The 13,935-nt window shown below is 39.3% G+C and overlaps 1 protein-coding gene across 1 annotated transcript in view; it reads left to right on the top strand.

Annotated features, from left to right (window-relative positions):
* Window positions 1–12,016, top strand: part of LOC120517858 (procathepsin L-like) — a 28,495-nt gene extending 16,479 nt beyond the window's left edge. The window contains exons 6-8 of the mRNA XM_039740358.1: window positions 6,482–6,647; window positions 11,195–11,300; window positions 11,394–12,016. Of these exons, the coding sequence (XP_039596292.1) occupies window positions 6,482–6,647; window positions 11,195–11,300; window positions 11,394–11,493 (372 nt within the window). The 3' untranslated portion in view covers window positions 11,494–12,016. The remainder of the gene's footprint in view (window positions 1–6,481; window positions 6,648–11,194; window positions 11,301–11,393) is intronic.
* The last annotated feature ends 1,919 nt before the right edge of the window (window positions 12,017–13,935 follow it).

The following is a 13,935-nucleotide window of genomic DNA, read 5'->3' as shown; positions in this document are numbered from 1 at the left end:
CACAATTTTCATTTAGAGCAAGTCATACTGTAATTTCAGAAGAGAATTTTCTATTCATGGGAAAAAAGTATGTGTGATAAGCAAATATATGGTATGAACAATTAAAAGAACTGAGTGAAAAGATAACAAATATATTCTACAGAATAAAAATTATTTTTACCATAGCAACATTTCATGAACATGTGGAGTTTGCACATTCTTACCATGTCTGTATGAGATTTGTTTAGTGACCCCTGGTTTTATTCCTGTATTCCCAAAGACATACATGTTAGGTTAACTGGAGCTTTAATTGGTGTGTGTGTGTGTGTGTGTGTGACTGGACCCAGCTATGGACTGCTTTCCTGGCCAGGGCTGATACTTATCTTCTGCCCAAAGGTGCTGGGATAAGCTCTGGCCCTTCATGATCCTCCACTGGATTAAGTGGATTTGAGAATGTTTCACTTTATTAGAACATTAGAAATGCTGAAATGAGACAACGTTATTCAGCCCAATGGGCTTGACCATCCTGTTCATCTAAATTGTCCAAAATAACATTAAGTTGAGATTTGAAGATCCCTACTATCCATGCATGAAGAAAAACTTTCTAACATTTGGGGCAGAATCTGCTCTTCTTTGGAACTATGGACACCAAAACTGTACACAGTACTCCAGGTGAGGTCTTACTAATGAGTTATTTAATTTTAGCATTGCCTCCCGTGAATTATACTCTATAAATCATGCTATATACAGTATCTAACATCTTTATGATTTTCTTTATTGCTATTGTATGCTGCCTGGTTGTTGAAAGTGATGAATCCACTATGACTCCCAGGTCCTTCTCACAAGGATTTCCAATTTCCAGTTTCAGACCTTCCATTGTGTATCCAAATCTTAACATTTTTACTTTTTACATGTAATATTTCAACATTTTCTTACATTAAATTTCATCTGCCACAAATCTGCCCAAGCTTGTATGCTTTCCAAGTCCCCCTGCAACACTTGAGATGATTCTACATTATCTGCCCTTCCACCTAGTTTGGTGTCATCTGCAAACGTAACCAACTTATTTATTATATTCTTGTCAAGATTGTTTATATTTATTAAAAAGAGCTGCACCCCCAGCAGTAACCTTTAATGTTAAACCCTATCAAAGAAATCAAGAAATATATTATAATATGCACCTCTCTGATGGAATCATTTTATTGCTTCATAATACAATTCTAGAATATTAGTGAAATATGACCTTCCTTGTCTGAACCCAAACTGACGGTTCAGTAATACTCATATGTTTGCCATGTGTTGCTCAATCTTTTCCATAAAATTGTGTTCATTAATTTGCCTGTGTTTCACGTCAAGCTTACTGGCCTGTAGTTACTTGCCTATGCCCAATGACCCTTTATACACAATGGGATAACATTTGCTAACCTTCAGTCTTAAGGAATGTCCCCAGTGTGCAGAGATTTTACAAAAAATATGCATTTTTTTAATTAAATTTTTTTATTTCTGTACTCTCTAACTTCCTTAAGCACTCAATGATAAATATTATGTGGTCCAGGCGGCCTTAGAATTCTCAAATCACTAAGTATCTACTTAGTAGTCCCTGTTACTTTTGGGAGATTTTGATTACTTGTCCTGAACCATACCACAATGTGTTCCGCCTTATTTTATATAATTTGATATTAAAAATAAACAAAAGAGGGCACATGGAAAGAGGAGATGTTAAACACTATTTCCATATTAAATATGACTGGGTAAGATATGATTTACTGTAGAATTATACAACTCAACCCTTCATAATCAAGTAATACAGCAAAATACTCTATAATGCCGAATGTCTCCTGTCATGTCATTTCAATTGTAGCTCCTTGATATTCTGTTTGTTTCAGTTTTGGACTTTTTAAACATGTTTTCCATTTATCCATCCATTATCCAACCTGCTATATCCTAGCTAAAGGGTCACGGGGGTCTGCTGGAGCCAATCCCAGCCAACACAGGGTGCAAGGCAGGAAACAAACCTCGGGCAGGGCGCCAGCCCACCACAGTAAACATATTTTTCTTGTTGCTTACTATTGTTATAATTTTTCTGATGACATGATTTTGTTTATTGATTTGCTATAGTTGCCACAATTTTGTGCTGATCTTTGCATTGCAATAGTCCTATTGACGCTGATGTCATGTGTCATGACATTGTAGTGCACCTCCAGTTATCCACAGGTTGAAGTCCTCTGTTCAAACAATTTCTTTGTGAGGAGCATACACATTCTCTTTCTGTCCATGTGGATTTAGTTCAAAGCTTTTCAGTTTCTTTGCAATCTTAAATAGATGTGTGTAAATTGTTAGTGTTAGTTAGTGTGCGTGTAATGTGTCTTGTGATGAGCTGCTTCCTGCATTGTGTTTTGTCTTGGCAGAGTTCTATTTTACTCTACTTTCCCCTTTTGTATTATTAATATGTAGCCTTTATCAGAATGCCTCAAATCTCTCAGACTTACCACTGTTTATAAGGTATTGTACCATATAACTTCTCCCCACCTTCCCTTCTACGTTTATAACCTCAATTAGGTGTAGTAAAATACAAGCAGGAGATAAGTTACAATTTAGATAATGTATTATTGGTAATAGTCATAAAATGATAACAATATGCAAAGTACATTTGAATAATGGCAACCGTACAACCTGATAAATAGTGGTGTGTAGTTTCAGGCAGCACAAAGACTTATCTGTTATTTAAAATGTCCCCAATTAAGTCCTCATTTTTGGTCAGCTTTCTTCGAAACAGGCCACATGCCCTCCTTAATATGGCTGCCGACCTGTGCTCTTCATTGTGTTGTCCTTTTCAGTTTATGGTGTGAGATGCTTGTTCATCATTTGGTAAGAAAGAGAGAGGTAGGGGTAAAGCAAGAAAATTTATAGATTCTCTGTCCAACCCCTAGAGCCAATAGAACATCATGGTACTTAAAGGCTTCTGATACAAGCCAGTTCCAAAAAGTCATACTTCAGACCAATGGAGCAGATATTACCTTCACACCTGCCCCCCAAAACCATTTGTTAAGGTGATGCTTGCCAGTTAGGCAGTCTGGCTTTCCTGGGGGGTTTATTGAGAGAGACCAGCAGAGAAATATTTGCCAAACTTGCTTCCCCCAACCATGTCGTAAAATTCACTACCCTGACTTAGTCCTAGGGGGTAAACATGAATGCTTCTCACTAATGAAATACTAATATTACATTGTTTTGCCTAAATTACAAATAAAGAAATCTATACTAATAAAAGGCAAAGCCCTCACTCACTCACTCACTGACTGACTCATCACTAATTCTCCAACTTCCCGTGTAGGTAGAAGGCTGAAATTTGGCAGGCTTATTCCTTACAGCTTACTTACAAAAGTTGAGGAGGTTTCATTTCGAAATTCTACACGTAACGGTCATAACGGTCGATAACAGTCGACAAGGTCCGCCATGTTGAACTTTCTTATTTATGGCCCCATCTTCACAAAAATTGGTAGGTGGCTTCCCTGCGCTAACCGAAACCGATGTACATACTTATTTCGATGGTATGACGCCACTGTCGGCCGCCATATTGAACTTTCCAACGTCACTAATTCTCCAACTTCCCGTGTAGGTAGAAGGCTGAAATTTGGCAGGCTCATTCCTTACAGCTTACTTACAAAAGTTAAGCAGGTTTCATTTCAAAATTCTACGCGTAACGGTCAACAACATCCGCCATGTTGAACTTTCTTATTTATGGCCCCATCTTCATGAAATTTGGTAGGCGGCTTCCCTGCGCTAACTGAAACCAATGTACGTACTTATTTCGGTGGTATGATGCCACTGTTGGTCGCCATATTGAACTTTTCAACGGTCTTTGTTACTTATGGGTCCATCTTCAAGAAATTTGGTACGTGGGTTCCCAAAGCTAACTGAATCCTACTTACGTACATACAGTATATACGTCCATAGCCTGCAGCTCGGTCACCGTGTGAGGCGGCGTTGGGTCCCCATCCCAACGCCTCCCATGTTGTTGGCTTCCTGCCTATATAAGGCCATCCGTCGCTCCAGTCTCTACATTCCCTTTCTTGCTTCACCACGGGATTCACGTCTCCCTGCTGATAACTACAGCCTTTTTATTTAATCCACGGCTTCTCCGCTGTTTTATTGTTCATTTATTACGATTATAGTTATTGTGTAGGTATTTTAGACTTACTTTACATTGTTCAGGTACCCATTTCCTTTATCATTCCAACCGTACCCCCATGAACATGTCTATCGAAGTGATCACCATTGATCAAAGAACTGTCACTTACCGAGTGGTTTCCATGCCCGGAGATGGCACCTACCTTTTCCATTCTCTTTGTTACATATTGCATGGCTATATCAGGCTCATTTTTTAATATCCAGAGGAACATTTTGTCTTATGTATTGAATGACTGGGACAGGTTCAAGGTGTGGACTGATGACGGTAGAGGAGATAATTATATTACACAGGAGCACTAGAAGAGTGAAATGCTTAAGCCCTTCACCTATGCATCTGCATGTGAGTTGATGGCTGCCGCTGAATTGTTCGGTTGTTGCTTTCAAGTGTACCAAAATGGCCAAATATTTTACACCTTTCGACAACCGCCAATGCCTCTTAAACATCTTAGATTGACATGTGACGATTTCAGTAGTGGACACTTTGATGTTTATGAATGTTTAATCTCTCAAAAGCTGGATATGAAGTTATTGATGAAACCGGGTGTATGCTTACAACGCTTGACAGATGCCAAATGTCTCTTCAACACAAGTCCTACAAATACTGTCGTAATTGAAACAAACCATGAAACTCAAACTAATTATGACAGCAGCAATCCAAGCTGTGATATTTGAAACAAGATTACTGTTCACATGGCCAACTGTACGTTGTATGCTCAAAAGTAAGCTCAGCGCACAGCTTGGTCATAGTACAACCGGAGGGCTGAACTCACAATGTGGTATACAAAAAGATCCTTAACAAATAATTATTGGTATATTTTCCCTCAGTTTAAAAAGGTTTAATTTTCTTCTTAATAAAAATTTTAAGGCAGTACTTCGCCGCTGCGAAGCGCAGGTATTTTGCTAGTACAAAATATTTATCAACTTGCAAAATTATGCAAAATTTCACACCACAACACAGTGAAATATCCGATCCCTGTAACACTTAACTCGATTAGGAAATTTTGAAGATATTATATTATATTATATTATATTATATTATATTATATTATATTATATTATATTATATTATATTATATTATATTATAAAAACAAAATCTTGGAAGGCTTGGAAGGACACGATATGTGATTTTCTCAGATACACTTTCATGAGACAAGGATAGTGAGACAAAAGGAAAGCTGCTGTACAGGCTTTTAAATGATCAATACGCAGCGTGACAAGCAGAACATGAAGCTCGACAGCAGCAGCAGCTGATCCAACCGCATCTCCTTAGCGTGTGTTCAGCCCCCATCGCCCCATTCACAACGCGAACGGCAGAGACATAAATTGGCAGGGTTGGGTGAAGTGGGTGGGCAAGTGAAGCGAGCAGGGGCCAAAGCCCCCTAGTTATATTATAATATTAACAGTAAATCAATAACATGCACAGTTTTGTGATACTTTTGTTTGGGCTGGCTATACAATTTCCCTCTCATGATTGTCGAAACTTGGAGTGCCTGTGGTCACAGTGGTAAAGTTCAGTCAGTTTCTCTTGTTTTTCTGTTTTTCCCAGAAGTAAACATGGCTCTTCCACTCTCCATTTGCACAAAAGAAGAACAGAGAATGGTGATCTGCTTTTTATGTGCTGGAGGTGTGCCAGGGTCTGAAATCCACAGAAGGCTTTCTGCACAACAATGCTCGAACAAGAGTTAAGCATGAAAAAGGAGAGGGACTCCCACCCATGTCTGTTAGTGATGTTAACATTGAGCAAGTGTGTATCGTGGTTTTGGTGAACCAGAGCAGATTTCAACCCCTTGTGCACCTTCAGCAAGCTCAGTGCTCTTCTTCAGTGCAAATTAAGAACAGATTGTCCATGTTGATTACTAGAAAACAAGAAGAGAAGTTGACAAATCGAGGTTGAAACTTTACCACTGTGGCCATAGGCACAACATGCTTCTAGATTCACATGGGGAAACAAAATCACTACAAAATTGTCTATTATTGACTTACCCTCATACCATATCCCAGAATGCTCTAAATTTATTTTTTGATGAAGACTAATTAACTGCAGTGGGCTGGCGCCCTGCCTGGGGTTTGTTTCCTGCCTTGCGCCCTGTGTTGGCTAGGATTGGCTCCGGCAGACCCCCGTGACCCAGTTGTTAGGATATACAGTAGCTGGTTGGATAATGGATGGATGGATGGACTGTAATTAAGGTGGAAAGGTTTTACTCTAAGCCATTTGCTATGTCTGTTTTTTTTCTTTTACTCTTAAAGAAACTTTTTTATCACCATTAATAATATGTGAGAAATTAATTACTATCAATACTCGTCAACATTTAGGATGGAAAATGTAGATTCAACCCTCAAACCATTGGCGCCAAGTGCTCTGGCTATAAGAACATCATGAGCAGAAGTGAAAAGGCTCTACAAAAAGCAGTTGCCACCATTGGTCCAATTTCAGTGGCCATTGATGCAGGTCAAAAGTCTTTCCAGCTCTATAAAAGAGGTAAGCCCAAGCAGGCACTAAAGATGTTACTGAGTAAATATTATGATTGTCGTCTTCATGTGAGGTCTGTGTGTCCATTCTTTTATCTTGGTATGATGAGAGAGGTCCTTGGCGGTGTGAGTTTTTAAAAAACAGTGCACTCGGGTTCTGTGGGTGTGTGTGCAGTTGTGGAGTTAGGAGGCCGTGGAGTGTGCGGTGTGGATGACAAGCTGATTGCTTTATTAGTTAGCTGTTCCACATTGGCTCTCTGCAGCTTGCAGGTAATTAGAATGCCGTAACCATGAAGCTATAAGAGGTGAGCCTGAGCAGAAGAGATGATTGAAAAATGAAATGGAAAGAAAAAAATGAAGGTTAAGAGGAGGAAGAGGGTTGGGAAGGCAGGTGCAAGAGTTTGAAGGAAAGAGGTTGAGATGAGGCCCAAAAGGAGTGATCAGTTGCCATTCGTAGGGCACCCTCATTCCTGCTGAGTGATTGGGGCACAGGAGCATCTAACCTTTTTGAGTAGGTCCTGTCTGAAGTGTGGGAGCAGACGGGAGATGGAGCAGGACTTTTGGGTCACTGCAGATGCTGACGCACAAGTCAGGCTTGGGGCACCCCAGCGGTGACTGACAGAGGTGTTTGGGGTACAAGCCATGAGAAGGTTGGCTGCACTTGTTTGTGGGCATCTCTGCAGGCTAAGAAGGGGTGAACAGCAGGGATGTGGATTTAGAATGATACACCAAGGCTCACAATGGATTTTAAAGAAAAGGCCCTGGCAGATATTTTACCCTCTTTTTTATATGCATTTATTTATTGATTTTTTATTGACTTTTAACCTCCATGAAGGCACTTGTTTTTATTGAGAAATACTTATTTAGAAGAAGACTGCACTGCACTATATTCTGTTTTCTTTGAACATTTTAGGTGAAAATAAAAGCACTTTTGCAACATATCTCTTATCTCTTATATGTCTGGCTAATCTCAGTTATGATTATTGCTGGTTCCGGGTTCAAAGACGTTGTGGAAGCTGGAGCCAATCTCTACCGTCACATTAGGAACTAGAGTTCACACTCCTAGTGATGTTTTACAAATACCATGTGTGCAAGCACTTCTCCAGCTTCGATTTTTCAAATTTGATCTGATCAACTGCCCTGAAAGTGTGTAAGTCGTTTAATTGTATTCTTTTAATACACCTTAGGGCTTTTTCTGTGGATTTAGACAACATTTTAAGCCCTGGCTCTCCACATTCGGATTGTGAGTTTAAGAATACAGTGGTGCCTCATACTTCAAACAATTCTAGCTTTGAACGTTGCAGGGTTCAATCGCTAAATTAGAAAGAAATTTGATTTAAAGTTCGAACAATGCTTTTGCGTTTGAACTGCGAGTGGAGTGAAAATAATTCAGCAACAAATGGTGCTTACGTAACGAGCATAAACCTCATCTATTGTGCGTCCAAGTTGTCTCTCACTTTTACTGTAAAAGCATCTCTTGCATTACACTTGTGTGCTTCAGTGCCTTTTTCACTTTATTTCTGGTGTGTTTGGCTATATGTACACGTAAAACCGTTAACTACTAACCATGGCATCCAAGAAGAGTGTGGAAGCAATAAAGCCTAAGAGGAAGGTTGCAGTATCAATGCCTGAGGTAAAAAAGAGGAAAAGGTCATCAGAGCCACTTCCAGTTGCACAGTATTTCTCAAATGTCATATCTCTTTGCTTCTCATCATAACTAATTGATAATATTAATATACAATCATTTATCTCTATTTATAATCAAACTTTATATTAAAATGATAAGGTTGAAAACAGTGGTGGATTTCTTTCATGATTACATATGCATTACCTAGATTACATGCAAAGTGAGAAGAGTTATAGTCGCCTGAAAACAAAGAAAAAGTGTTAGTATTATATAATACTTGTTACAATAAATTGCTAAAGGTAAAACTGAATTTAGCTACGTTTAATTATGATAATGATGGCGGAAATAAAAACAAAATCATAAAATGAAATGTATTACCAGGAACATGTTAGGAACGTAGCAGCTTTTTATTCATCTTACATCTTTATATTTATATGGCATGTTCAATGTTTACACGTTATTGTTAAACTGGTGATGTATAAATTAAAATAAAATGAATAATAGTTATTGATAGAATATGTGTTATATGGAATACAGTTTTTAATATCGTGTATGTAGTGATCTCTTAGGTTCGTAGTTTAATCAATACACAGGATTGAAAGATATAATAACTTTTTAATAGACAGACTTTACAGACATTTACTGTACACGTTGCTACTCGTTCTTTTGTCTCCTTCTAACATCCGCATACAAAGGCATTACTAATCATTCTGTAAGTATCCCTTAATAGACCTTACTAATCGACTATCATTACAGTGTACACATTTATATTTCCATGATACAAAAAATTTGGATGGTTGTTTAAATAAAATTCTGCTTACGGTTGAGTAATTCCTCTCAAATTTCATATCTTTCTGCTTTTTATCATTATAAATATCTGTACGAAATTTGAATCAGCTATCTGTAATTATAACCATAGTTTACTTGAAAATGATTCAAAGTATTCATTTAAAGTATCACTTTGGTTGCTGGAAGTGGCCCAAAAGTTGATAGGATTTCTTATTTTTGATATGTGTATAAAATCTCACTTACCGAGGTCAAAGCTTTTTTGAGTTATCGTGTTTATACACAGATACACAGACAATTTCAAAAATGGTATTTTCGAACTCAGGAAAGTCTAAAACGTCAAGATTCATCAAAATGTCAAGGTCGTATTTTTTCACAATTCCTATACTGTCTCTATACTATGTATACGAGGAAGTGAAAAGGGAACTTATTGAGAAGCATGTTTATGGAAGGTGACTCCTCTTCCACACAGTAATCCTTCTCTTCCTCTCCACCAGACATACGGAACATTAACACTCCTGACTAAGGCACAGTAAATGTAATTTTCATTTTATTATGCATCATTTATGTATTTTATTTATTGTTTTCATGTTTTAAATTATTATTTAGGGCATTTAATTGTATTTTTGTACTTTAAAATAGGTGTATTTGCTGTTTACATTTATCAAAATGGGTATTGTTTAGGGTTTGGGAATGAATTAATTCACTTTCCATTATTTCTAATGGGGAAACCTGATTCGGACTTCGAACAATTCAGAGTTCAAATGGTTCACTGTATTATGTTAATAATTAATTTTATTATCTAATTTGACAAAACAAAATGCATACATTTCAGTAAAGATGCAGCTGGATATCATAAGACATAGCAATAATAAAAGAAACCATGGAACAGGATGAGGTGGCCTAGTGAGGAGGTGTATATAGAGACCCATGCTTGCCCGGTACAACCTTGACATCTCTCCTCTGCAGGACATATGGTAGGATCTGCCAAAGAGGTACGACTAAAACCACCTGAGGGCAGTTCCAGTGATGCCAACGTCAGAGAGGATGGAATTGGGGATCTGATGGTTGATCGTGTTGAAGGCAGGGGAGAGATGTAGAAGGCTGAAGACAGATGACATGTTGGTAGCTCTAGCCAGCTACAATGCGCCAACAACAATGAGTAGAGCTGTCTCGATGGATTGCCAAATCTTGGAACCCAGGGAATGTGGTAGAAGTCAGAATATTCAGAGAAAGTAGAGTGATGTAGAGAGAACACAAAAGTGAGGGCAGATAGTAGGACTTGAGCTATGTTCCACCTCATCCCCTAAATTCGATTGTGCAGAAGCACTAATGGATGGAAGTAGTATGTTGATATCACTGTCAGTAGCAACATGCTTGTTAGTTTAACTAGTGACCTCACAGCAAAGCAGGGGCTCATCTTTGGAACTCCCACTGAGCAGTAATGAAATGTGCTGTATTTAACTGCTAAATGTGCTGGATGAAAGGAAGGCATTGGTGCCGTCTTTGCAGCAGTGCTCCATTTGGTATGTTTAATTGGTAACCATCATGATAGTGGACAGAGGATGGCTATTTTGAAGACGGGCACACTTGTCCTAACCTTTCATTATGCCCCTAGTGAAGATGACATAATTTTTGTTATAAACAAAACACACCAAAAGTAACAATCAGCACTGTAATGTTCATTTGGACTGTTGTGCACAAATGTGAACTGGTAATGTCAATTTACTAGTAAAATAACATGACAGAGACGTGAAAAAAGGTTCCCTTTCTTTTTCAAGTGGAGGGTGGCTCTATGGCTAGGGATCCACACTCGCAATCAGAAGGTTGCCAGTTTGAATCCCATCAACGTCAGAAGTGATCCTACTCCATTAGACCCTTAATCTGCAATTGCTTCCTCTTGGTTATGATGTTAATCTGCATCCATCCCAGCAAGCAGGTCCTCCAACTTGCAGGGAAAAATTGGGGGTTGGTGGCAGGATTGGCACTCCAGCCACCGTAGAAAACCTCATGCTCTTCAGTGTGATGCTGAGTTGTCACCTGCTGCACTTTTGGTCCCAATCCAGGTGGTTTGTCTTGTGGACACTATCAGCGCATGCTGCCAACAACTCTCTCTCTCTCTCTCTTTCTTTTTGTCATGAAAGGAATCTACAATGAGCCTGACTGCAGTAGCACTGATTTGAACCACGGTGTCCTGGCTGTTGGCTATGGGACAGAAAAAGGCCGTGACTACTGGCTGGTTAAGAACAGGTGGGCCATCACTTCCTTAGTTTTCTCTGTTGTTTTAATACTCATGTCTTCCATGTCTAACCAGAAAACATTTATGTCTCCTGTGGAAACCAGCTGGGGACTTCGTTGGGGCAACAAAGGCTACATCCAAATGAGCAGAAACAAGAAGAACCAGTGTGGGATTGCCACGGATGCTAGTTACCCAGTTGTCTAAAACTGATTGAAAGAGTCATTGTCACAAAGGGGCTTTGTTTATTTGGACCTGCAGTCATTCAAATAAATTTCATAAGCTTTATGTGCTAAATTGTTGATTACATATTCAAAAAATAATGTAATACTGAACATTGAGTTTCATGAAAAATAAATAAAAGTGGAGCGATTAATAGGGATTTCTAAGCTTGGTTCTGACACTCTGAGTTGGGACAGGCTGTAGGCCAATCCTGAGGCTAGAATGAGTACCCAGGAGGCCAAAGTACAACACAAAAAACTTTGTTTGAGAAAACCAACGATTAATCAGAATAATTATAATGCCTTGACTCATCTCTCATCTTGTTCTTTCATGACTCTAGCCTATCCGCCCCTAACCATCAACTTCTTGCCTTCGATATTCTTTGGTGTCTGTACACTCTGTGGACTGTTCTTCTGACTTGGCATTATGTTTCTTCATTGGATCACTTCAAGTCCCACTCTGTATTCCTTCAGGGTAATTTGCACTAATAAATACCATAGTAACAGTCCACCTAATGGCTCCTGATATCCCTCCTTCTTGCTTCTGTTAATAAGTTTGAAGAGCCAGGACTCCAAGGTAGCTCCCCAGCTGCTTGTACCTTAGAATGGACAGCACGGTCCCATAGGATTGTTTTGGGGACTGAGTGTCCTCTGTCACTCTGGAGGTGTCTCACCTTCTGCCTTGAATTTCTTCTTTCAGATAGCAGAGAGCCACGTGACCCTTGCATCTGTGGGGTTGCCTGCCCTCTAGTGTTGTGAAGGACTACTACATGGCTCCTTACACTTACATATCCAGGGGTCTCTGTCTATTAGATGTCTGTGTGGTGTCACCATTTTGCATGAGTATTATGTTATTATCTATAGTGGTTAGCAGTGAGTATTTTGGTGAGTTTATTATATACAGTACAGGCCAAAAGTTTGGACACACCTCCTCGTTCAATGTGTTTTCTTTATTTTCATGACCATTTACAGCACTCCATCACTCTCCTTCTTGGTCAAATAGCCCTTACACAGCCTGGAGGTGTGTTTGGGGTCATTGTCCTGTTGAAAAATAAATGATTGTCCAACTAACCTGACTTCTGCACAACACAACTGCTGGTCCAAAATTGCTGCAAAATTAAATTCATTAATTGTCATAATTAAAAACATATCAACCAAATCGATTGCTTTTCACTACAGCATGCAATTTTTGTGTCACTCGGCTCTCAAGACAGCAATAATGATTTAAGCTTCTGAAATGGGTGGGCTGTCCACACATTACAAACTGGTAGCCGCTTGTTTAAGCTGACAGGGCCTTGTGGGGCTCTGACCACGTCCTGGAGTCCACCAGGTTCCCTACTGTCCTATGTTCAACACATCCTATAAACGGATTAAATATGTGCGTTCTTCGGCCCATAAACTGGAGCAGTAATTTCACTAAACCTATTGACATGTTACATTTTGAGTGAGACACACATGTATTTCAGTGGACTCCATGTGACAATAGCCTTGCTCTTCTTACATTTCATTTTAAATTTTTAATGTAAAACACCCCATCAGGATTTGTTTCCGACTTCTTAGAAATCCAGAAAGTCCTTGTGACAGTTTTGCTCTCGTTCTTTTCTAAAGATCTATTATTAAAGTGGCCACCTGATAATTGAGCACACGGGTGAAAATGGAAGTGCAGGAGCACCTCCTGTTAAGGGCACTTTGTCACTTATACTGATGCCCGCTGTGTGTTAATTGCCACTTTTAAAAGTAATGATTTAGAAGCAATTAAGGGAGAAAACTGTTAACATAAAAGTGACAGCTTAAGTTGAAAGGAAAGTGAATAAAAAGCATAAAATGAGTCCTGTGTGCTAAAAGTCTCTGCAGCAAAGTAAGGACCCATCCATTTTGTGTACCTGATTTAGGTAGAATGAGAATAGAATAGGAAAACTAATTAAATGAAGTAATTGGCTTCTGGGTGTGCTAAACTGGATGGACGACAGCGCAAGGGTTGGGGTACCTCCCAGGAAAGCCCCATTTAATTCTGTAATGAAAAGAAAGAAACTAAACAAAACTAATGGTTATTGTCATGATTCAAGTCTGTCTTGCTCAATTAGAGTACAAGAGCTCTATCTCTTTCGGTCGTAGGCCCCAGAATGAATGATGAATTCCTGTGAGCCGCCTGTATACATAGTGCTCACCCCAGAAGAGGCATGTGGTGTTATGGATCCACAGCTCGTTGAGCAAAAGCCATTCGTTTTAAATAAATGATCGCCGCGCTCACAGCTTAGCGAGGGGACGTTGGGCCATAGTGGGCCGCGGGGCGATCCGTAGGGTGGGCGTTTCTCACCTAGTGCACAGGTGAGGAACTGCCCACATTCGTGATTGTCCCGTGGCTAATGCTGCAGCTGCTGTGGCCCTCGTCATTTTAAAAAGAAGCGCGAGTCAGTTGTGGGGAGGA

This window comes from Polypterus senegalus, chromosome 17 (genome assembly GCF_016835505.1).
Source record: "Polypterus senegalus isolate Bchr_013 chromosome 17, ASM1683550v1, whole genome shotgun sequence".
Taxonomy (NCBI): domain Eukaryota; kingdom Metazoa; phylum Chordata; class Cladistia; order Polypteriformes; family Polypteridae; genus Polypterus; species Polypterus senegalus.
This window is presented reverse-complemented; position numbering and strand designations above follow the sequence as displayed.